This window comes from Salvelinus namaycush, chromosome 8 (assembly GCF_016432855.1).
Source record: "Salvelinus namaycush isolate Seneca chromosome 8, SaNama_1.0, whole genome shotgun sequence".
Taxonomy (NCBI): domain Eukaryota; kingdom Metazoa; phylum Chordata; class Actinopteri; order Salmoniformes; family Salmonidae; genus Salvelinus; species Salvelinus namaycush.
The window spans coordinates 47,816,970-47,838,425 of record NC_052314.1 but is presented as its reverse complement, the minus strand read 5'-3'; the positions used below and the strand labels follow the sequence as shown (position 1 = coordinate 47,838,425).

General features: G+C 40.1%; 1 protein-coding gene across 1 annotated transcript; it reads right to left on the bottom strand.

Annotated features, from left to right (window-relative positions):
• Positions 1–15,637: 15,637 nt before the first annotated feature.
• On the bottom strand, positions 15,638–17,447 carry helt (helt bHLH transcription factor). Its single transcript, XM_038998996.1, has 4 exons — positions 17,421–17,447; positions 16,716–16,820; positions 16,368–16,464; positions 15,638–16,122 (listed from the first exon to the last, which is right to left on the bottom strand). The coding sequence occupies exons 1-4, from the start codon at positions 17,445–17,447 to the stop codon at positions 15,638–15,640; spliced, it is 714 nt and encodes a 237-aa protein (XP_038854924.1).
• Positions 17,448–21,456: the final 4,009 nt, after the last annotated feature.

The following is a 21,456-nucleotide window of genomic DNA, read 5'->3' as shown; positions in this document are numbered from 1 at the left end:
CAGCGCATTTGTCTTGGCCCCTTAAATTAGGTGGGAAAACAGGTAAACAGGCTCTCAATACTTTGCTGTTTGTGATTTTAAAACTCTGACAACTGGGCAATTAGGAAAAGTCAGGGAAGGAGGAGGACTTTGCTTTAAAAAAGGCAGATTTATTTTAATTACAAAATCAAACCGCAGGGCCTATGGCAGTTCTAGTGTAAGGTCCTTTTATGGCCCAGAAAGTGATCAAGTTTAAGCAGAACTGTTGTGTCGTCTCTAAGTGGAACACGTCGCTTACGCCCAATATCTAAGCCTTTAGTTCCTCCTGAGACGTGTCTATTGTGCTTAAGATCCTTTCACAGCAGCTACTAGCCGCTGAAAAATGTGGAGATGTAATATTCCTCCATCTTTAGCTTTTCTACTGCCCTTGGCGTCCCTAAGCGTATGTGTGGACTGTGCTAGCCGCTGTTCACATCTGCAGTCTGCCCAGGGTTAATCTACCTAACCCCATCTTTGGCCCAGGTCAACTTTTTCTAATTGTCGCCATTATTTCCCTCCCTCTACACTGGCCTAGGTGGAGCTGTCATTGGATGAGTTGCGGGAGGAGTTCGAGGAGTTGGATCCTTATAGGACGGGGTTTGTGAGCCAGAAGGAGTTCCAGGAAGTGCTGAAAGGTCTGTGTGCGCACCTCGATGACTACGAGTGGGAGATGCTGGCTCGAAAGTTTGACATCAACAGGGATGGAAGGTGGGTGAATTGCCAGGAATTCTGACTAGTTGACATACAGGATGGCCTATCCCTGTTTAAGTTTTTTACACAAACCTAACATTTTTGCACAAACCTAAAATTGCTTCTAGAATCAGAGGGTGGATCTGGAACCATCAGACTGATGTTCCATCTGATTGTGCCTCAGCTACATTCCTCAAGTGGCTATGGCCAATGGTTTTGATCCTTATAACGTGAATAAGCAGCAACACTCCATCCTCAGGGTTTCCTTCGTTGAGTTCCTGAGGCCCTTTGGGAGACGGAAACAGCCGTGGAGGCATGGATCCAACATGGCCGGCATACTGCAGTTCCATAACGAAACAGAGGATCTGTCTGCAGAGAAAGGCTCTTCCTTGTGTGACCAAGTACCACTGAGCTCAAGACTAAGGAAGAAGGTACACTGACTAACTTTTAACCAGTGTGTTCTACCATAGATTTAGGATATTTCAATCCACTTCCATATCCTCATAGACTACAAGATCTAGTTAAACCCCATTCTGCATGATGAAAACCTTACACTGATTCAATTTCATAATGAGCTTTATAAAATAATTGCTGCTAAAAGAAAATTATAACACTCCTTTGGAAAAAGTTAGTTGTGCAAGATTTCTTGAATGAGACCCATTATTAGTATTGGTTCTTTTTTCTGAACAATTGTTTTTATTGAGTCACATAAGCAGAACGATTAATAAGAATTACACTACAGTTTTATTAATGTTGTTTTGAGTTGAAAACCTCCCCATCTCCCCATGACACCCTCCACCCAGCTTCAGCGGCAGGGCAAGATTCTGCGTCGGGCCTTCCGCAGGCTGGACAGCTCCGCCAGCGGCTACCTCTCCCCAGGCGAGTTCCGAGCGGCTCTGCGGCTGTGTGACGTACCCTTGGACCCGGAGGAGTACTACCATGTCTTGGCCGGGCTGGATCGAGACCTGGCAGGCCGGGTGGCCTATCGCCGGCTGATCCAGGACATACGCAAGAAAAGAACCTCTGGGACTAGAGTAAAGTAAAGAATCATCATCATCCCTCGCCCAGCAAGCAAAGTTTGGCATGGGACGTCATAATGACGTCATTTCCGGGTTGAAATTGTTTTTTCTGGTTGATGTGACGTCAGATTATACAACCAATTTAAGATGTATTTTCCTGGTCACTAAAAAGATGTCTAAATAACGTCCTTTTACAATCGCCTTACAACCTGACCGTGATGTTACAAAATATGCCAGTTTGTCATTGCAACCAGATTTGCCTGCTGGGCAAATCAGCAGGGGCAATTTGCTTTGCATTAGGTTGTCAAAATGACATACAAACAACATTTAGACATCAAATGTATTGGTCACATACACATGTTTAGCAGATGTTATTGCGGGTGTAGCGAAATGCTGTACATGACTGTATTTATTTAAGTGTCACTCCACAATAATACAACCCAGCTAGCACATAATATTTTGAGAACTACGTTTCTTAGAGCTTGGTGAAAGTGTGGTTGTCCTATGGTTATTTTGCATACAACCTTCCCACAACATTCTGGGAATGGTGCAGGATACCCAGCTAGCACATAACATTCTGAGAATTATGTTATGAATTAAAAACAATGTTCTTCTGTGAGAATTTCAGTACTTCAGCATAACGTTTTCTATAGGTTTCCTCATTGTTCTATTTAAAGTAATGTTCTCAGGATGTTCAGAGAACTTTAAAAATCAATGTTCTTCTGTGGGAATTTCAGTACTTCAGCGTAACATTTTCTGCAGGTTTCTTCATGGTTCTATTTAAAGTCATGTTCTCAGAACATTCAGAGAATGTTAAGAAACAATGTTGTTGCTAGGACTTTCTGGCAGTGGTCTGAGTGGAAGGGGAAAACTGAAAACTAGCTGTTATTGACAGAGAGGTTTGGAACTCTCGTTCTTATTAGTCCATCAACTAATTTACCGCCTGGTGATGTCACCAGGCACTCCAGAAATTCATCACACAAAAACAGGCTGAAATTTCAAGCAATCTTTTCAAACACCTCTAAAACTAAAAGGGCATTATCATAATTTTCATGATTTCACAATATTATTACAATGTCATAGTGTGGAAATATATACAGTGCCTTCTGAAAGTATTTACACCCCTTGACTTTTTCCACATTTTGTTGTGTTACAGTCTGAATTAAAAATTGAATAATTTTAGATTTTGTTTCACTAGTCTACACACAATACCCCATAATGTCAAAGTGGGATTTTGTTTGTAGATTTTTTAAATTTTTATAAAACATTTAAAGCTGAAATGTCATGAGGCAATCAATAAGTATTCAACCCCTTTGTTATGGCAAGCCTAAATAAGTTTAGGAGTAAAAATGTGCTTAACAAATCGCAAAATACGTTGCATGGACTCATTCTGTGTTCAATAATAGTGGTTAACATGATTTTTTAATAACTACCCCATCGTTGTACCCTACACATACAATTATCTGTAAATGTCCCTCAATCAAGTAGTACATTTCAAGCACAGATTCAACCGCAAAGACCAGGGATATTTTTCAACACCCCGCAAAGGACACCGATTGGTAGTGTAAAAATAAAAAAGCAGATGCTAAATATCCCTTTGAGCATGGTGAAGTTATGAATTAGGATTTGGATAGTATATCAACAGGCGTCCTTCCTAACTCAGTTTACAGAGAAGAAGGAAACTGCTCAGAGATTTCACCATGAGGCCAATAGTCACTTTAAAACAGTTACAGAGTTAAAAGGCTCTGATAGGAGAAAATTGAGGATGGATCAACAACATTGTAGTTACTCCAAAATGCTAACCTAAATGACAGAGTGAAAAGAAGGAAGCCTGTACAGAAAAAAATATTCCAAAACAAGCATTCTGTTTGCAATAAGGCACTAAAGCAAAACTGCAAAGAAATACATTTTTTGTAATAAACGTGGCAAAGAAATACATTTTTTGTCCTGAATAGAAAGCGTTATGTTTGGAGCAAATCCGAAACAACACATCACTAAGTACCACTCTTCATATTTTCAAGCATAGTGGTGGCTGCATCATGTTATGGGTATGCTTGTCATCGGCAAGGAATATGACTTTTTTTTAGGATAAAAATAAATGGAATTAAGCTAAGCACAGGCAAAATCCTAGAGGAAAACCTGGTTCAGTCTGCTTTCCAACAGACACTGGCAGACAAATTCATATTTCAGCAGGAAAATAACCTAAAACACAAGGCCAAATATACATTTGAATTGCTTACCAAGACGACATTGAAGAGTGTTGAGTGGCCTAGTTACAGTTTTGACTTTAATCGGCTTGAAAATCTATGGCAAGACTTCGAAATGGCTGTCTAGCAATCATCAACAACCAACTTGACAGAGCTTGAATCATTTTTGTGCAAATGAGCAAATATTGTACAATCCATGTGTGCAAAGCACTTAGAGACTTACCTAGAAAGACACACAGCTGTAATCACTGCCAAATGTGATTCTAACATGTATTGACTTAGGGGTGTGAATAATTATGTAAATTAGATATTTCTGTATTACATTTTCAATACATTTCCAAACATTTCTAAAACATGTTTTTAGACATGGAAGTTGCTCATCTTTATCAATGGATGTTATTCAGTTGTTGCCATGCACCTGCGGCAAGGATAGCTCAGATGTGCAAGTGCCTTTTTACATTTTAAAGATTAATAAAAATAAAAACACTGATGTACCTTGATTAGATAAGTATTCACCCCCCCTGAGTAAATACATGTTAGAAACACGTTTGGCAGTGATTAGAGGTGTGAGTCTTCATGGATAAGTCTCTAACAGCTTTGTACACCTGGATTGTCCATTATTAAAATAAAAATATTCAAGCTCTGTCAAGGAGTTGGGGATCATGGCTAGACAGCCATTTTAAAGTCTTGCCATATATCTTCAAGCAGATTTAAGTTAAAACTGTAACTTGGCCGCTCAGGAACATTCATTGTCTTCTTGGTAAGCAACTATAGTGTAGATTTCACCTTGTGTTGTAGGTTATTGTCCTGCTGAAATGTGAATCCCTCTCCCAGTGTCTGGTGTAAAGCAGACTGAAAAAGGTTTCCTCTAGAATTTTGCCTGTGCTTAGCTCTATCCCATTTATTTTTATCCTGAAAAACTCCCCAGACTTTGCAGTTGTCAAGCATAACCATATCATGATGCAGCCACCACCATGCTTGAAAATAAGGAGGCAGTTCCTCAGTGATGTGTTGTGTTGGATTTTCCCAAACATAAGGCTTTGCATTTAGGCCATGTGTATTTCTTAGCCATTTTTTTTGCAGTATTTTGCAGTATTGAACATGCAGGATGCATGTTTTGGAATATTTTTATTCTGTATATTTGTATTATTTTTTTCACTCTGTCATTGAGGTCATTATTGTGGAGTCACTACAATGTTGTTGATCTGTCCACAGTTTTCTCCCGTCACAGCCATTGAACTCTGTAGCTGTTTTAAAATCAACTCAGGGATGTCACCATGAGGGCAATGTTTCCTTCCTGTCCTGCAGCTCAGTTCAGAAGGACAAATGTATCTCATGTGTCTGTGTGGTTTAATACATCCTCCACAGCATAACTATTATCTTGACCATTCTTAAAGAGATATTCAATGTCTGATTTGTTATTTTTACCCATCTACCAATCACTGCCCTTCTTTATGAGGCTTTCCCCTGGTCTTTGTAGTTGAATCTGTGCTTTCAAGTTCAATATTTGACTGAGGGACCTTACAGATAGATGTGGTATGTATGGGTGACAGAGGAAGCGGTAGTCCTTAAAAAATAATTTCAACCTCAATTATTTCACACAGAGTGTGTAGATCAATGACCCCAAAAATTCACAATTCAATCTACACTGCTCAAAAAAATAAAGGGAACACTTAAACAACACAATGTAACTCCAAGTCAATCACACTTCTGTGAAATCAAATTGTCCACTTAGGAAGCAACACTGATTGACAATAAATTTCACATGCTGTTGTGCAAATGGAATAGACAAAAGGTGGAAATTATAGGCAATTAGCAAGACACCCCCAAAAAAGGAGTGATTCTGCAGGTGGTGACCACAGACCACTTCTCAGTTCCTATGCTTCCTGGCTGATGTTTTGGTCACTTTTGAATGCTGGTGGTGCTCTCACTCTAGTGGTAGCATGAGACGGAGTCTACAACCCACACAAGTGGCTCAGGTAGTGCAGTTCATCCAGGATGGCACATCAATGCGAGCTGTGGCAAAAAGGTTTGCTGTGTCTGTCAGCGTAGTGTCCAGAGCATGGAGGCGCTACCAGGAGACAGGCCAGTACATCAGGAGACGTGGAGGAGGCCGTAGGAGGGCAACAACCCAGCAGCAGGACCGCTACCTCCGCCTTTGTGCAAGGAGGTGCACTGCCAGAGCCCTGTAAAATGACCTCCAGCAGGCCACAAATGTGCATGTGTCAGCATATGGTCTCACAAGGGGTCTGAGGATCTCATCTCGGTACCTATTGGCAGTCAGGCTACCTCTGGCGAGCACATGGAGGGCTGTGCGGCCCCACAAAGAAATGCCACCCCACACCATGACTGACCCATCGCCAAACCGGTCATGCTGGAGGATGTTGCAGGCAGCAGAACGTTCTCCACGGCGTCTCCAGACTCTGTCACGTCTGTCACATGTGCTCATGTGCTCAGTGTGAACCTGCTTTCATCTGTGAAGAGCACAGGGCGCCAGTGGCGAATTTGCCAATCTTGGTGTTCTCTGGCAAATGCCAAACGTCCTGCACGGTGTTGGGCTGTAAGCACAACCCCCACCTGTGGACGTCGGGCCCTCATACCACCCTCATGGAGTCTGTTTCTGACCGTTTGAGCAGACACATGCACATTTGTGGCCTGCTGGAGGTCATTTTGCAGGGCGCTGGCAGTGCACCTCCTTGCACAAAGGCGGAGGTAGCGGTCCTGCTGCTGGGTTGTTGCCCTCCTACGGCCTCCTCCACGTCTCCTGATGTACTGGCCTGTCTCCTGGTAGCGCCTCCATGCTCTGGACACTACGCTGACAGACACAGCAAACCTTTTTGCCACAGCTCGCATTGATGTGCCATCCTGGATGAACTGCACTACCTGAGCCACTTGTGTGGGTTGTAGACTCCGTCTCATGCTACCACTAGAGTGAGAGCACCGCCAGCATTCAAAAGTGACCAAAACATCAGCCAGGAAGCATAGGAACTGAGAAGTGGTCTGTGATCACCACCTGCAGAATCACTCCTTTTTTGGGGGTGTCTTGCTTATTGCCTATAATTTCCACCTTTTGTCTATTCCATTTGCACAACAGCATGTGAAATTTATTGTCAATCAGTGTTGCTTCCTAAGTGGACAGTTTGATTTCACAGAAGTGTGATTGACTTGGAGTTACATTGTGTTGTTTAAGTGTTCCCTTTATTTTTTTGAGCAGTGTATATCAATCCCACTTTGTAACGCAACAAAATGTGAAAAAAGACTTACAATACCCATTGTATCTGTTTCACTGTTTAGAAATGAAAGCACTATGTATCTACTCCCCCCAGTCAGAAGTATTTGGACAAATTCACTTAAAGTCTATTAAAGTAGTCAAAAACATAGTATTTGGTCCCATATTCATAATTTGTTCATGATTATCCAGAAGTGTTCAGAAACATCTTATATTCTTATTTACAATAAAAGTGACGCCAAAATGATACAATACATTATTCACCATTCAGTTCCTATTGGGCAAAACATTATCCAAAACACAATTAAAACAAACTTCAAATGCATCCAACAAGTTTGTAGAGTCAAACGTTTGATGTAGTCGTTGCGTGCTAGGAATATGGGACCAAATACTTAACTTTTGACTGCTTTAATACACTATTAGTGAATTTTTCCAAATACAAATAATTCTTCAAATGAGGGCATACATAGTGTTTTCATTTTCAGCGGTTAAACAGATATGTATGAAAATACCCTCATATGAAACATTTGATCTCAAATTCAAAATGCTTGAGGATAGAGCCAAATGTAAAAAAAAAAAAAATTGCTTCACTCTTCAAATAAATGAGGAGGGGAGCGTATATATTTCAGCCGGATCACCCGTGATTACAAGTCAGTATTTGACATCCATCCATGTCTGAGGACGTTGGGAGATGACGCGGAAACCGGCCACAAGGGGCAACAGTGTTATCTTCAAGTAGGTTTCGATTTTGTTATGGCGTTGTGTCTGCCTCTGATTCCAAAGGTTGCAAGTTTGAATCCAGTAATAGAAAGTTGTTTTTCATATTTTTTGTTTTAAGCCTATCGCAACCCTTAACCCTTACCTTAACCATTCAGAGTTAATGCATAACCTTAAGAATTTGGAGTTAATGCCTGAACTTAACACTAACCTTAACATTTCAGAGTTAATGCCTTAACTTATTCTTATACACTTCGAAATTTGACATTTGGAACAAATTTGAAATTTGACGTTTGAGAATCATGAATGAACTTCTAATTCTGATGTGAGACTGTGAGAGCTAGAAGCTACGTATATGAGTGAGAAAGTTAGACACTAAAATATCATACCCCAACCAAAAAGGCCAACCTCCCATGTAAGAATCTGATTCCGAAGGTTGCAAGTTTGAATCCAGCGATAGAAAGTAGTTTTTTATATTTTTGTTTAAGCCTATCCAAAACCTAAACTCTTACTTGTCTCCCGAGTGGTGCAGCAGTCTAAGGAACTGCATAGGCCGTCATTGTAAATAAGAATTTGTTCCTAACTGACTTGCCTAGTTAAATAAAGGTTAAATAAAAATACTTTTAACGATTGAGACTGTGAGATCTGGTAGATATACAGTACCAGTCAAAAGTTTGGACACACCTACTCATTCAAGGGTTTTGTCAGGATTTGGCCAGGATTGTTCAGGTTTTGGTCACTAGATGCCCCCATTGCGCCTTTTTGAACCTTTTGTTTTTCCCTTGTTCTAGTTATTATTTGCACCTGTGCCTCATTTCCTTGTAGGTATTTAAACCCTTAGTGTTCCTCAGAGCTTTGCTCTGTGTTTGTATGTTAGCACCCAGCCCCAGCCATGCTGTGAACATTTATTTCTCTAGTTGGATTTTCCTGAGGTACTCTGGTTTTGTTCTTGTTTATTTTTGATTATTCTTTTGAGGTTTGTTTTTCCCTGCTGTTCTTACCACTTTGTGGATTTTCATTGTATCTTGGAGGATATTCATTTTTTCTCTTGGCATTACTTTTGACGTTGTGGATTTATATTTTTTGTCTGAAGATCTTTTTCCTTTATTAAACCACCGTCTCTAGTACTGCTGTGTCTGCCTCATCTTCTGGATTCTGCCGACTATTAGTGACTGTTTCTCACACCGGGTCCTGACAGGTTTTTCTTTATTTTGACTATTTTCTACATTGTAGAATAATAGTGAAGACATCAAAACTATGACATTTTTTAAATGTTATTTAAAATAACACATGGAATCATGTAGTAACCAAAAAAGTATTAAACAAATCCAAATATATTTTATATTTGACATTCTTCAAAGTAGCCACCCTTTGCCTTGATGACAGCTTTGCACACTCTTGGCATTCTCTCAACCAGCTTCATGAGGTAGTCACCTGGAATGCATTTCAATTAACACGTGTGCCTTGTTAATTTGTGGAATTTCTTTCCTTCTTAATGCATTTGAGCCAGTCAGTTGTGTTGTGACAAGGTAGGGGTGATATACAGAAAATAGCCCTGAACAGATGATCTCCGCTTGTGTGGTTCCCACCGTGAAGCATGGAGGAGGTGTGATGGTGTGGGGTGCTCTGCTGGTGACACTGTCATTGATTTATTTAGATTTAAATTTAACCAGCATGGCCACCACAGCATTCTGCAGCGATACACCATCCCATCTGGTTTGCGCTTAGTAGGACTATCCTTTGTTTTTCAACAAGACAATGACCCAACACACCTCCAGGCTGTGTAAGGGCTATTTGACCAAGAAGGAGAGTGATTGAGTGCTGCATCAGATGATCTAGCTGCCACAATCACCTGACCTCAACCCATTTGAAATGGTTTGGGATGAGTTGGACTGCAGAGTGAAGGAAAAGCAGCCAACAAGTGCTCAGCATATGTGGGAACTCCTTCGGGACTGTTGGGAAAGCATTCCAGGTGAAGCTGGTTGAGAGGATGCCAAGAGTGTGCAAAGCTGTCATCAAGGCAAAGGGTGGCTACTTTGAAGAATCTAAAATATATCTGGATTTGTTTAACACTTTTTTGGTTATTATATAATTCCGTATCTGTTATTTCATAGTTTTGATGTCTTTACTATTATTCTACAATGTAGAAAATAGTAAAAAATAAAGAAAGACCCTTGACTGAGTAGGTGTGTCCAAACTTTGACTGGTGCTGTACATGTGAGTAAGAAAGATATCAAATATCCCCCCACCCCCCCAACAATGCTAACCTTCCCTGTTATTGTAATGGTGAGAGGTTAGCATGTCTTGGGGGTATGATATTTCTGCATCTGTAGCTTTCTCACTCATCATTATTCACGATTCATTCAGGACTATCCGTAATCATGGTGTAGAAGTGTTTAGAAACATATTCCATTCTTGTTCACGATAAAAGTGACTCCAAAATGACATAATACATTATTTACTATTCATTAGTATTAATCTGAAACACAAACAAAAAATACAGCAGTTTGTGGTACCAAATATGAAACATTTGACTACTTTAATACACATGGAAATGAATTTGTCCCAATACTTTTGGTTCCCTAAAATGGGGGGACTATGTACAAAATGTGCTATAATTTCTAAACGGTTAACCTGATATGGATGAAGAAAATACTCTCAAATTAAAGCTGACTGTCTTTGTATCATTTCAAATCCAAAGTGCTGGAGTCCAGAGCCAAAACGACAAATAATATGTCACTGTCCCAATGCTTTTGGTGCTCATATGTAACAAACTCTCCATGTGCTTTACACTTGTATATTCCTTTACGCTAAAATCCGTTCAAAGTAGTATTTTGTTCAGTTTCAACATTCCTGTAAAGAGGGAACTCTGAGAGAGTGGATTGTGAAATTTCAGTGTGTGATATTAATACAAAAGATAAACATTCTCTAACCAGTGAGACATTCAAAGCTCACTCATTGAGAATCAGTTTACATAACAATAAATGTTTTTTGGGGGGATCCTTTGTTTCTGTGTTCAATTTATTATTATTCATGGTGAGTGCTGTTGCTAAATCTTACTCATCTGGCTGAAAAGGGAGTCTTTTTTTCTCCGCTAAACTCTGTTTTTAGAGCACGGATTTAAACCAATATTGGGACTGTTGGGACCAAAGTATTCTTTCAAAAGCCCTCCTCTTTTATCTTATTATCACTTTTCCATCTGCGTGGGCACTTTGTCTTTCTTCCACTTTTGGTCAGTAGCTGGCGAGGCGATGAACGTTGTCCATTTATCCATCCTCTAGTCCACACAAGGACACCTGCAGACCCCTCACTCTCTTTGCTTTAACTTGCACCCATGGGACCCTCTGGCTAATTAGTGTGTGTGTGTGTGTGTGTGTGTGTGTGTGTGTGTGTGTGTGTGTGTGTGTGTGTGTGTGTGTGTGTGTGTGTGTGTGTGTGTGTGTGTGTGTGTGTGTGTGTGTGTGTGTGTGTGTGTGTGAGAGAGAAAGTGTACTTGTTGGTGGAAGCAGGAAAGGAGAATGGTAGCAGGGCTCCCTGACCTGGGCAGAAGAGGGGAGAGGGCCTGGGGGAGAGGGGCCTGGGGTGCCCAGCAAGCAGCTTTAGTCCTTCCCTTCTACAGCGAACACTTTGATTTCATGGGGGTGATTATTTTTCTTCCGAATCACTCAAGGATGAAGCCCAAGGAACCAGAGATTGTCCTCCCATTCAGGCCCACCACAATGGGGCAACCCTAGCAAAAAACACTATGAGTTTCTCACTTTCTTTTTTACCTCTCTTTTCTCACCGCTCTTTTGGAAAGCAATGCCATACAACTTACTTAAAGAAAGAGTGAAGGGACAGGGGTTGGGGAGGAGATTAGTTGAGTTATTGAGAGACAAGGGAAGAGCATTTAAGGCACAAGCTGGACAAAATCAGCTCCCTACTGGTCCGAAGACATTTTATTTTCTATGTGAGGGAAAGTCAGAGGCCCTGCCACAATTGAGTTCTCAGAGTCTAGCTAAAAGTTTTTCCAAATTGAAATGGGTCCAAATATTTTTAAAGGAGGGAAAGAAGGCTGAAATGGTCTAAATTTAAATTGAAGGTTCGAAGATTTTTTAAAGAATGGCAATAGGGCTGAAAATTGACAACATTTTCATGGAAGGGTTGAACTATATATATTTTTTAATGATGGCATAAGACATGGACCATGGTCGAGGCAAGAGCACTTTTTTAGTTGGCTTGCAAATCCCTAGGTTGATTTTATCTCTCTGCGGATAAAATGGTTGGGCAAGAGCACTGTCCTCCTCCAATGTTGGATCAACAATGCTCACTGACAATTGATAAAATTGTATGCAAATGAAGGGCAACTTTTAAACCAAGGTGGCCCTCATCTTGTTCTCGGAACTGCAAACCTTAATCCGACCCACAATGATGAATAGTCTACCCTAATTTGCCTAAATATATGGAAATTATGCAACTTGCCTATGCCCGAAAGTGTGTGAGAACTCTCATATTTCATCTGTAATCCTTGAAAATCCCATCATGAAGAATCCCCAAATCATAATCTTAAAAAACATTTGCATTACTGGTGTTGTGGAACATTTTCACTTCATTGTCAGAATACATCAAGTTACCTCTTTATTTCTTACTGGCATGAAGAACTGATCTTTTCCCTACTAACAATATTTCACCCATTATAACCATGAATAACAGTGTTATAACAGTGTAGATACAGACATGGATTGATATTTGTGACAAAAGACTGTTGTTGGTAATTGAAAGCTCATTGATAAACTTTAGCTTGGCTGAGGGAGCGAGGGGTGAATGGGAGCTAACATGCAAGCTTGTTTAAATTAGGGGCTTAAAGCATGGAGTTGCCCCCCTTCCCAGAAACCCCTGTTTCTCATGATGTTAACAGACAGAGATGAACCCTTCCCTAGAAGAACCTCCTCTTTGAGAGAGAATGTCGACAAATCGTGTTTGTCATTTGAATTATATTTAAATATAGCTGGAAGTGCCCCTAGAAACCATTGCTTCTCTCTATGTTGAAACAAGGAGATTAATCCTTTCCTTTAGCCCTCAACCCTCTCTGTGTGTGAGAGAGAGTGTCGCAAAATTGTATTTGTTATTTGCAATCTATTTAAATATAGGTGGAGAAAACTAGGGAGAGTGCAACCTTGCATGATGGTAAAGGGCCAAGGGCCTCAGCATATCATACAATGCCATGCAAATTGGCCACTTGGTGGAGCTATAACAATTTATTTAAAATGGAAACTTTGAAAGGTCAGTCACCTCACCCCATCCGTGTGACATAGTCCTGAAATTTGGTACTCATTTCCCTCTCCTCACAGGCAACACATTTGCCTCAAGGACCCATAAAGTCCACCATGATGGATTTCTAGATGAAACTTTGTATATAGCATCTATGGACCAAGCTCTCTCAAGGCAATATTATATAGCACACATGCTAAGGGATATGAGTCTAGCTAATTTGTCAATTAAAGTATGGCTCAGCTTGGCCGCATGGTGACATTATTGGACAGGGAAAATCATTCATGCAGATTCATTGGCTTATTGCTGCCATATTGTTTGAGCAAGAGTGTTGGAAAATGTTGTGTTTGAAGATGTGCATCCATAGATAGCAGCAGTGCCTTCAGAAAGTATTCACACCCCTTTACTTTTTACACATTTTGTTGTGTTTCAGCCTGAATTTCAAATAGATTTTTTTATGCCACTGATCTACACACAATACCACATAATATCGAAGTGGAATTATGTTTTTAGTCAAATTAAAAACTGAAATGTCTTGAATCAACAATTATTCACTACAAGAGTCAATACAAGAGTCCTTCCTAACTCAGTTGACGGAGAGGAAGGAAACCACTCAGGGATTTCACCATGAGGCCAATGGTGATCGTTGACAAAAAAATACAATTAAATCCATTTTAATCCCACTTTGTAACACAACAAAATGTGGAAAAAATAAAGGGGTGTGAATACTTTCTGAAGGCACTGTACATACCAAATGTGGTGCTGACTGGTGTAGTGGTTCTGGGAGAAGAAGACTTTTAAAGTAGTCAACATCATTAAAAATAGTCCAAAATATGCATATTGCATGATCTGTTTAATTTGGAATTCTGATATTTGGCAAGTGTGATAAGGAGCACAGATTTAGCTCATTTTAGGGTGGTGTGTCTAATTTGTCCTGATGGTGGCACATTGGGCCCACAGCTTGAAACCCGGCATTGCTGCTTGCAGCTATATTTTGTTATTTGCATTTGATTTAAATATAGGTGGAGAAAACTAGGGATGGATGGGTGGTGCACTGTGAATGTGCACCATTATTAATGGATCACCCAGGAAAGAAGCTTACTGTCAATCATGGTGTTGGAGTTCAACACACCATTGCATAAAATGACACTTATTCCAATCGCCTATTCTGATCGATAATATGATCAGCTTGTTAATTTGTGTTTAACCAAGAAGAAGTGCACAATAACTTATTGACTCCATCTTAAAAATGTGTAACCCGGGGGCCTCCCGTGTGGCGCAGTCTGAAATTTAAAAGTGAAAATTACAAACTTCAGAAGTGTTTTTAAATCTCAAATACACTACAAGTGTTTGTAATCCTGCAACAAGGTGGTCAGTTTTAGGTCGTACTTCACCCAGAAGGGTGCCAAAACGTTCGTTCAGCAATGAGTTATAATGAATAATATGTATTTGGGTGTGTGTGACTTTCTTAATTTTTTCACTTTTCAATAGCCATTAAAAATCTTCAATTCATAGAAACGCAATCTCCAGCATGTTTATGCTGGTACATATGCTTTAATAAGTAAGAGGAGTAACTGATGAGGAAGAGGAAAGAAACTGTCTGATGAGGAAGAGGAGAGTAGCCTAACTGTCAACCTCAACATATAATTCATATTTGAGTTAACAAGAGTTCGTCCTTCACAGAAGAAGAGAAGTCCCAGTTTAGTGAGTTAGTTCAGTGTTTATTTAATTGTAAGTGTCCTAAGGTCCTATCGACACATGATACTACTAGCCTATAGAGGCTAAATGTAGAGGTTAACGATAAGTGGACCACGGTTGCTTGTCAACTAGCATCTTACTGGCAATTAAATAGGCCACAATCCGTGTCCACTAACATTGCTATACGCTCCAAAAATGCTAGGATATTCTGGAACTTGCTAAATAACCAGTTAAAGGACGTTATATATATTTCTTAATTCCATTATTTTACTTTTAGATTTCTATGTATTGTTGTGAATTATTATATGCTACTGCACTGTTGCAGCTTGTAACACAAGCATTTCGCTACACCCGCAATAAACATCTTCTAATTGTGTGCATGTGACCTATAAAATGTGATTTCATTTGATTAAAAACGGTTTGAATAAAAGGACCACACCCTTGGTTAGTTGAAAATAAGCTGTGAAAAAAAGTTAACTAGCCTATCCCTTTAAGAAATAAAAATATATATTTTTGTAGAAATGGACAGAGCTCTCCTGTAATAAATGATTTAGAAGAATGAACAATTAGGCCTATTCATAATCAATAGACCAACGCTATTATACCATCAGGTTTTTAGGGAGGTTTTCACCAATTGATGAACAATGTGCGTTATAACACCACAAGAAAACAACAAACTGTGGGAAATACACATTTACTTTTCTATAAAAAAAGATCTATTGTACAGTATACAATATCCACAATCTTTAAGTATTTATTATGAACACATATATAAATAAAGACAACACAAAATGGTAACCGGATTCTATTTACAACGCGTGTTGCGTACTGTGCAAACTGAACGCATTCGCGTGCGGGTGGCCGTTGAAAAAGTTGAAGTAGTGATGGTCAAGTCCTTGCACTGGTGACAGGTAGCCACCATGGTGCTGTTGCGTCGGCGCGGAAAGCGGCACCGTTGGGTACGAGATGGTCGGACTGCGCGCCGTGCTGTGCCAAGAGAAGTGTCCGGGTGGGCTCTGCTGAAACACGGAGTCGTTGGGGCTGTGGCTCTGGAGTGACTCCGGGGAGGAGTGCAACTGGCACAGATAATCTGCCTGGTCTGGCAACGCGCCCATGGAGCCGAACACCGGCTCGGTGGCGACCCGGGACTTGGACTGAAGAAAGGCCAGGATCCTTGCGTACTTGATGTCTTTGGTCTCAACTCTCTCCTCCGTGGTCAGGTAGTGCACCAGGTTCTTCATGCACTCGTGGTAGCCGTAGTGGAAGTAGTTGGCGAACTCCCCCAGTAGCTCACCTAAAAGGAATCCGAAGAAGTGGACGATTAGAAAACACACAGAAACTTCAATATTCTTTAGGCTATTACATTCAAATGTGAGGATATATTTACGATATAGACTACAGTGATGATGATTGATATTACGACGATAAATATGTCAACGAGACAGCCGGAATGGAGTCAAGGAAGGTGGAACAGGATACGGATGCGCTCTGGGTGAGAACCCCGGGTCTGTGCGCTTTGGAGCGGACAGGAAAACGCACCCTTTTCTCTGCCCCGGGGGAAGTCTGCAGAGTGCAGCGCTCGTAGATACTGAACTGTCATCTCCAGAATCTCGGCCTTCTCCAGCTTTCCAGAGTTCTATCATCAGAAAAAAGAAAAAAAAAGATATTAGAAAAATAATATTACGTCGTTTAAATACACAAAATCAAACAGATGGCAGACATTATGTAGGCTACGCTATTTGTCACGCATAGCAAGGATTTGATGCAATGAGTAGGCTGAATAAGACATATATTTAGCCAATATAAAACGTCGAATAAGATCATTTAGGCAATTGTTTATGAATTGTGAATACGATTATTTAATTGTAAAACTGTACTGTATGCTACCTGTTTCGCGCGCGCCATTGGCACGGTTTTCCCCAGTTCGTTTAGGCAGCGGTTGATGCGATCTCGTCTTCTTTTTTCTATCACTTTATGGGAGATGGGAGTTCTCTGTTGAAAAATAACAACGCAAATGATTAGACAAACAAACATAATCAACAGTAGGCCATGTCTAAAGTGTATAGCTCTGGAAACCTAGAACAAAAAGCTGATTGAAACTAGAATGAAGACGAAACTACTTGGAAACCAAACGGCAAAGAGACGTATAGCCTTGCCTAGCCACCTTGGTGCGCTTTGGTGCACTAGAGCGCAACAGCGCTAGCGAGCATCACATGGACCAAGGCAGGTGCCAAGGCTCAAATACAACCATGGAGTATGGCACACATGTGCTTCGAACCGTCAATTATACTATTGCAGTGACAACTTCAGCCACTTTTCTTCTTTAAATTCATTATTTACATTTTTGTCGTTTTTGCTAACTCAAATGTGTACTATATTGGTTACGTTTTCGCTAAAGTGCGCAAAAGCACAGTAGGCTATCCCATCAATTTCCATGGACCCACATTTCGCCTTTGACTACACATAGACATAATGATGGTACATTATGAGTACCAAAGTAAATTATTGTAATACATTTTAAAATAACGACTAGAAAAGGCCACGGTTTTCGAGTAGGTTTCCAACCCAGAGCGCAGAAGGTTGAGCGCCTACCTTGCGATCCTTCATCTTGGATGCCATCCTTTAGCAAAGTGCCGATAAAGTTCTAATTCAAAATAGTAATGCCGTGAGGCAGTTTGGATGTGTTCCTTAGCTTGTAGACTAGGTAGACTGAGAGGTGAGCTGAGAAGCTGCCCCTTATAAAGCGATCATCCGAGGGACTCCAGCATTCATGGTCTAAATTATTCCGTAGGATTAAAGAGCAAGCTTCTAGTAAATGTGTGCATTTAGGATCAGTTAAAGAACAAGTAAAAAGTCTGAAGCCATCGGCTAGCAGGGGGGCAGACTTGCTTTGTTCATCCACGTGGCTGTTCAAAAGACATGCACGTGATTACTTTTAGAATATTATTTGCATAGTAACAACCCAGGCGGGAAATGTGAATTGAGCGTTGGGTTCGCCTGATCCGACCAGGCGCAGTGCGCGCACTGAAAACAAAGCCGCCGAAAAAAGACCCCTCTTTCTTCCAACTCGCGTTTCTCACACGATCGCCTGTTTACAAATCCCAGCAAGCGAACTTAACTTCCATCCAAGCCCTGTCTGAGTTTTAAGGCCTGTCCAGTGCCATTAGAGTAATTAAGTAAGCCTTTAATAGGCTGTTCCGCCAAGTTCAAGGGAGATCTTTTGGAGACGGAGTCCCCCGTTTGTTCTCCTCGTTTCTCACACGACTTGGTGACACGTCCATCTTTTATGAGAGATGGCAAGCTTTTTGTTTACATTCTTTATTTCGTGGGAGTCCTAGGCAGGTGTGTGATGGGCCTGGCACACGAGCGTCGCCTGCGTACCGGCCGGCGTCTCCAGCAGTCTTTGGCACACGAGGGTTACCCACCACCGAGGACTCTTTGGAGAGGCTCAATTTGTATCCTATTATCCTATAAGAAAATGTCTATTGAGTCGAGTGAATAGTTTCATTGGCCTAAATTTTAATAATGCTGTGAAAGAAAAGGGAGAAATAAAGAAGAATGCAGCTGGTGTGAACGTGCATTATCCCCATCACCTGCGTCAGGGGTAGCCTGGAGACCCCTATTCATTTGCCTAATTTCGGTCAACTTAACAAACTTTGGGAGAAATTATTCTGGTATTGTTGTGAAGGGTGAAGCTTTCTGATCGAATTAAGAGCATGTTTTGATCCGGTAAACGTCATTAGAAAGAAAGAAACAATCGCGTTTAAAGGGGCCTGGGTAATGCGCCAAGTGGAGACGCCAAAGCGCAAACTTCACAAAGGAGCCTAGTAAATACCACAGGGTACTTTTGTACCCTCACATTGCTCAAGTTTTCCCCAACAAAGGGCATTATTTTATACTTGAATACATTTCGTACAACAATTGTCTATTTTCTTCAAACATATTTTCACAGCAAGTTTAACAACAGGTTTATTGTGTACGCTCCGTCTCACAGATTCAGCCTTGGGTCTCATGCGCCAAAACCGTTTGCTCGTCTGCTTTTTTTCATCAGTACGTTTTAATCTTGAAAGTTTCGCCGTGTTTCATATAATTGATCCGGTGTGCAACTTTGGAGAGAAAAAAAGAAATAAAAGAAATGGAGATTAAATAAAATATAAAGGATCCCAGGACTTCTAAAGTGTTGGAGACTTTTATAGCACCACTAGAGAAAGGCGCCGTTGAACAGGACTGGGGCATTAAATCCCATTACTTATATTGTGGATTTTTTAACACGTCTTTATACATGTGGTCTTTGAAATAAGAACAACAACGTTTTTATGACTTTTTATGAAGTTTTATAGTGTGATTATTTTCTGTCGAAAGTCTAAAACGAGACTTTAGGAACTATAAACGTTGGTTAAAGACGATGCGTCATAGAGTTTTCTTACCGATCATTGACACGTTTTATAACTATATTTTATTTTTTCAAACGTTAAATTACATGTTTTCTAATCACTGTGGTAAAAATCGAGTTATGAGTTTGCTAAATGATTTGTTATTGTCATTTGTACGATTTACATAGATATGGTGCGCTGGTGGATGTTTGGGCACTAGGACTACTGCGTCTCCATGCTGTATACTCCATATACCATAATGCTCCATACTATATACATTTTAAATGTTCAGATCAAGTGGGATGTTTAAAATAATGATAAATATGTTTTCATATGGCGTTATTTTTTCAGTATTCTAACCACAATAAAACAACTGTCATATTCAGTCATCTGATGTATGAAGCCTAATTATTTATTAATACCATAAAATACAATAATTTAAGGGGAGCTCAGATTATATATTAGGTTCTGCATTAAACAAAAATAATAAGTGCATAAGAGCAGATCAAGTCCATGACAAACTCTAATATGTATTTATTTTGCAATAAATAAAAGAAAATTTAAGCACCAAATGCCTTATATAGGTCATGTAAAATCTACCTGGTCTCAGAGCATTTCATTATATTCTGTATGTAAATCAGTGACACACGATTTAGTATGATATGTTACGTTTTGTATGGGATGTATTCATTTTTGGATGTCCATTACCCAGTTCATATGATATGTTATGAATTACAATTCATATTATATGTTACAAATTAGAAAAAGGTATATGTTTAGAATTTGCAAAACGTACAATATGTTTCAAATTTGGCTAGGTGGCTAACAATAATGTTAGCTAGGCTAGGGGTTAGGGTTAAGGTTAAGGTTAGGGTTAGTTTAGGAGTTTGGTTAAAGGGTTAGGGAAAGTGTTAGCTAAAAGGGTTATGGTTAGGGTTAGGGGAAGTGTTAGCTAAGGTTAGGGTTAGGGGAAGGGTTAGCTAAAAGGGTTAAGGTTAGGGGAAGGGTTAGCTAACATGCTAAGTAGTTTGAAAGTAGCTAAAAAGTAGTAAGTAGTCAAAAAGTTGCTAACATGCTAAAGTTGTCTGTGATGAGATTCAAACTCGCAACCTTTGGGTTGCTTGATGTTCACATTACATGCTCACCCATCCACCCTGACCAACCATCCTACTTTTGTTTTTGCGTTAAGTAACCATCTGTCTTATGTAACCATTCAAAACTTAACATATCATACTAATTTGAGGGTCCCAGATTTACATTCACTATGTTACGTCTAGTCTGTGAGACCAGGCTGGTAAAATATGACAATAGATTATTATCTGAGCAACATAATACCACCGACAGCAAACACATAGTATTTTCTTAAGAAAATGCACAGTTATTCATTAGGAGTTGAGTCATATTAATTTTCAATCAAGGGAAGCGAAGTGGGCGGGGGACCATTGGGCGATGCAAGCATGGGCGAGAGGGAGTGAAGCTGGCGGAACCAAAGTTGGAGAAAACTGAACTTTATGCAAATAATCAGAGACATAGTTGTGCTATTGACCAATCAAAGCTCACTATAGCTTCCAGCCCCTACTAGCCTAAGTGGAGTTGCCATTTTAAACCTAGCTTCCTTTTCCTCTGAATGTAGAAACTCTGCTCAGGCGTTTCTCTTACGCCTGCTACGTTAGGTTAAACCCCTACTGGATTAACTGTTGATACCTAACACTACCTAGTATACTTGCTAGCACCCACATAAGGGCAAAGCTATCATGGTTATCCAAATGTTCACTGAAGGTTAACATGAGTAGGGTTGATCCAAGCTTAAACAGTTTAGGTGCAATGGCAGGTTAGAGTGGGTGAAAGGAAGAAAAGATCTAGGCTACCTAACAGCCTGAATCCATGTAAAACAAAATCATATTGGCAGCGGTTGCATCCCACTGGGCACAGATGTCAGTTGAACGTCCAGTTTTGATTTAAATTTGGTTGTTGTTAACTAACGTGAATTCAGCAAAAAATGTCATACTGTCATTGGATTTAGGTTAAAAGTTGGGTGAAAAAAAATCCCATAAATCCCATAATAAATTGCATAGACTAACTATGTGTGCAATAACAGTGTTTAACATGATTTTTTAATGACTACCTCATCTCTGTAACCCACACATACAATTATCTTTAAGGTCCTTCAGTTGAGCAATGATTTCCAAACACAGATACAACCACAAGGACCAGGGGAGGTGTTCCAATGTGTCATAAAGAAGGGTACCTATTGG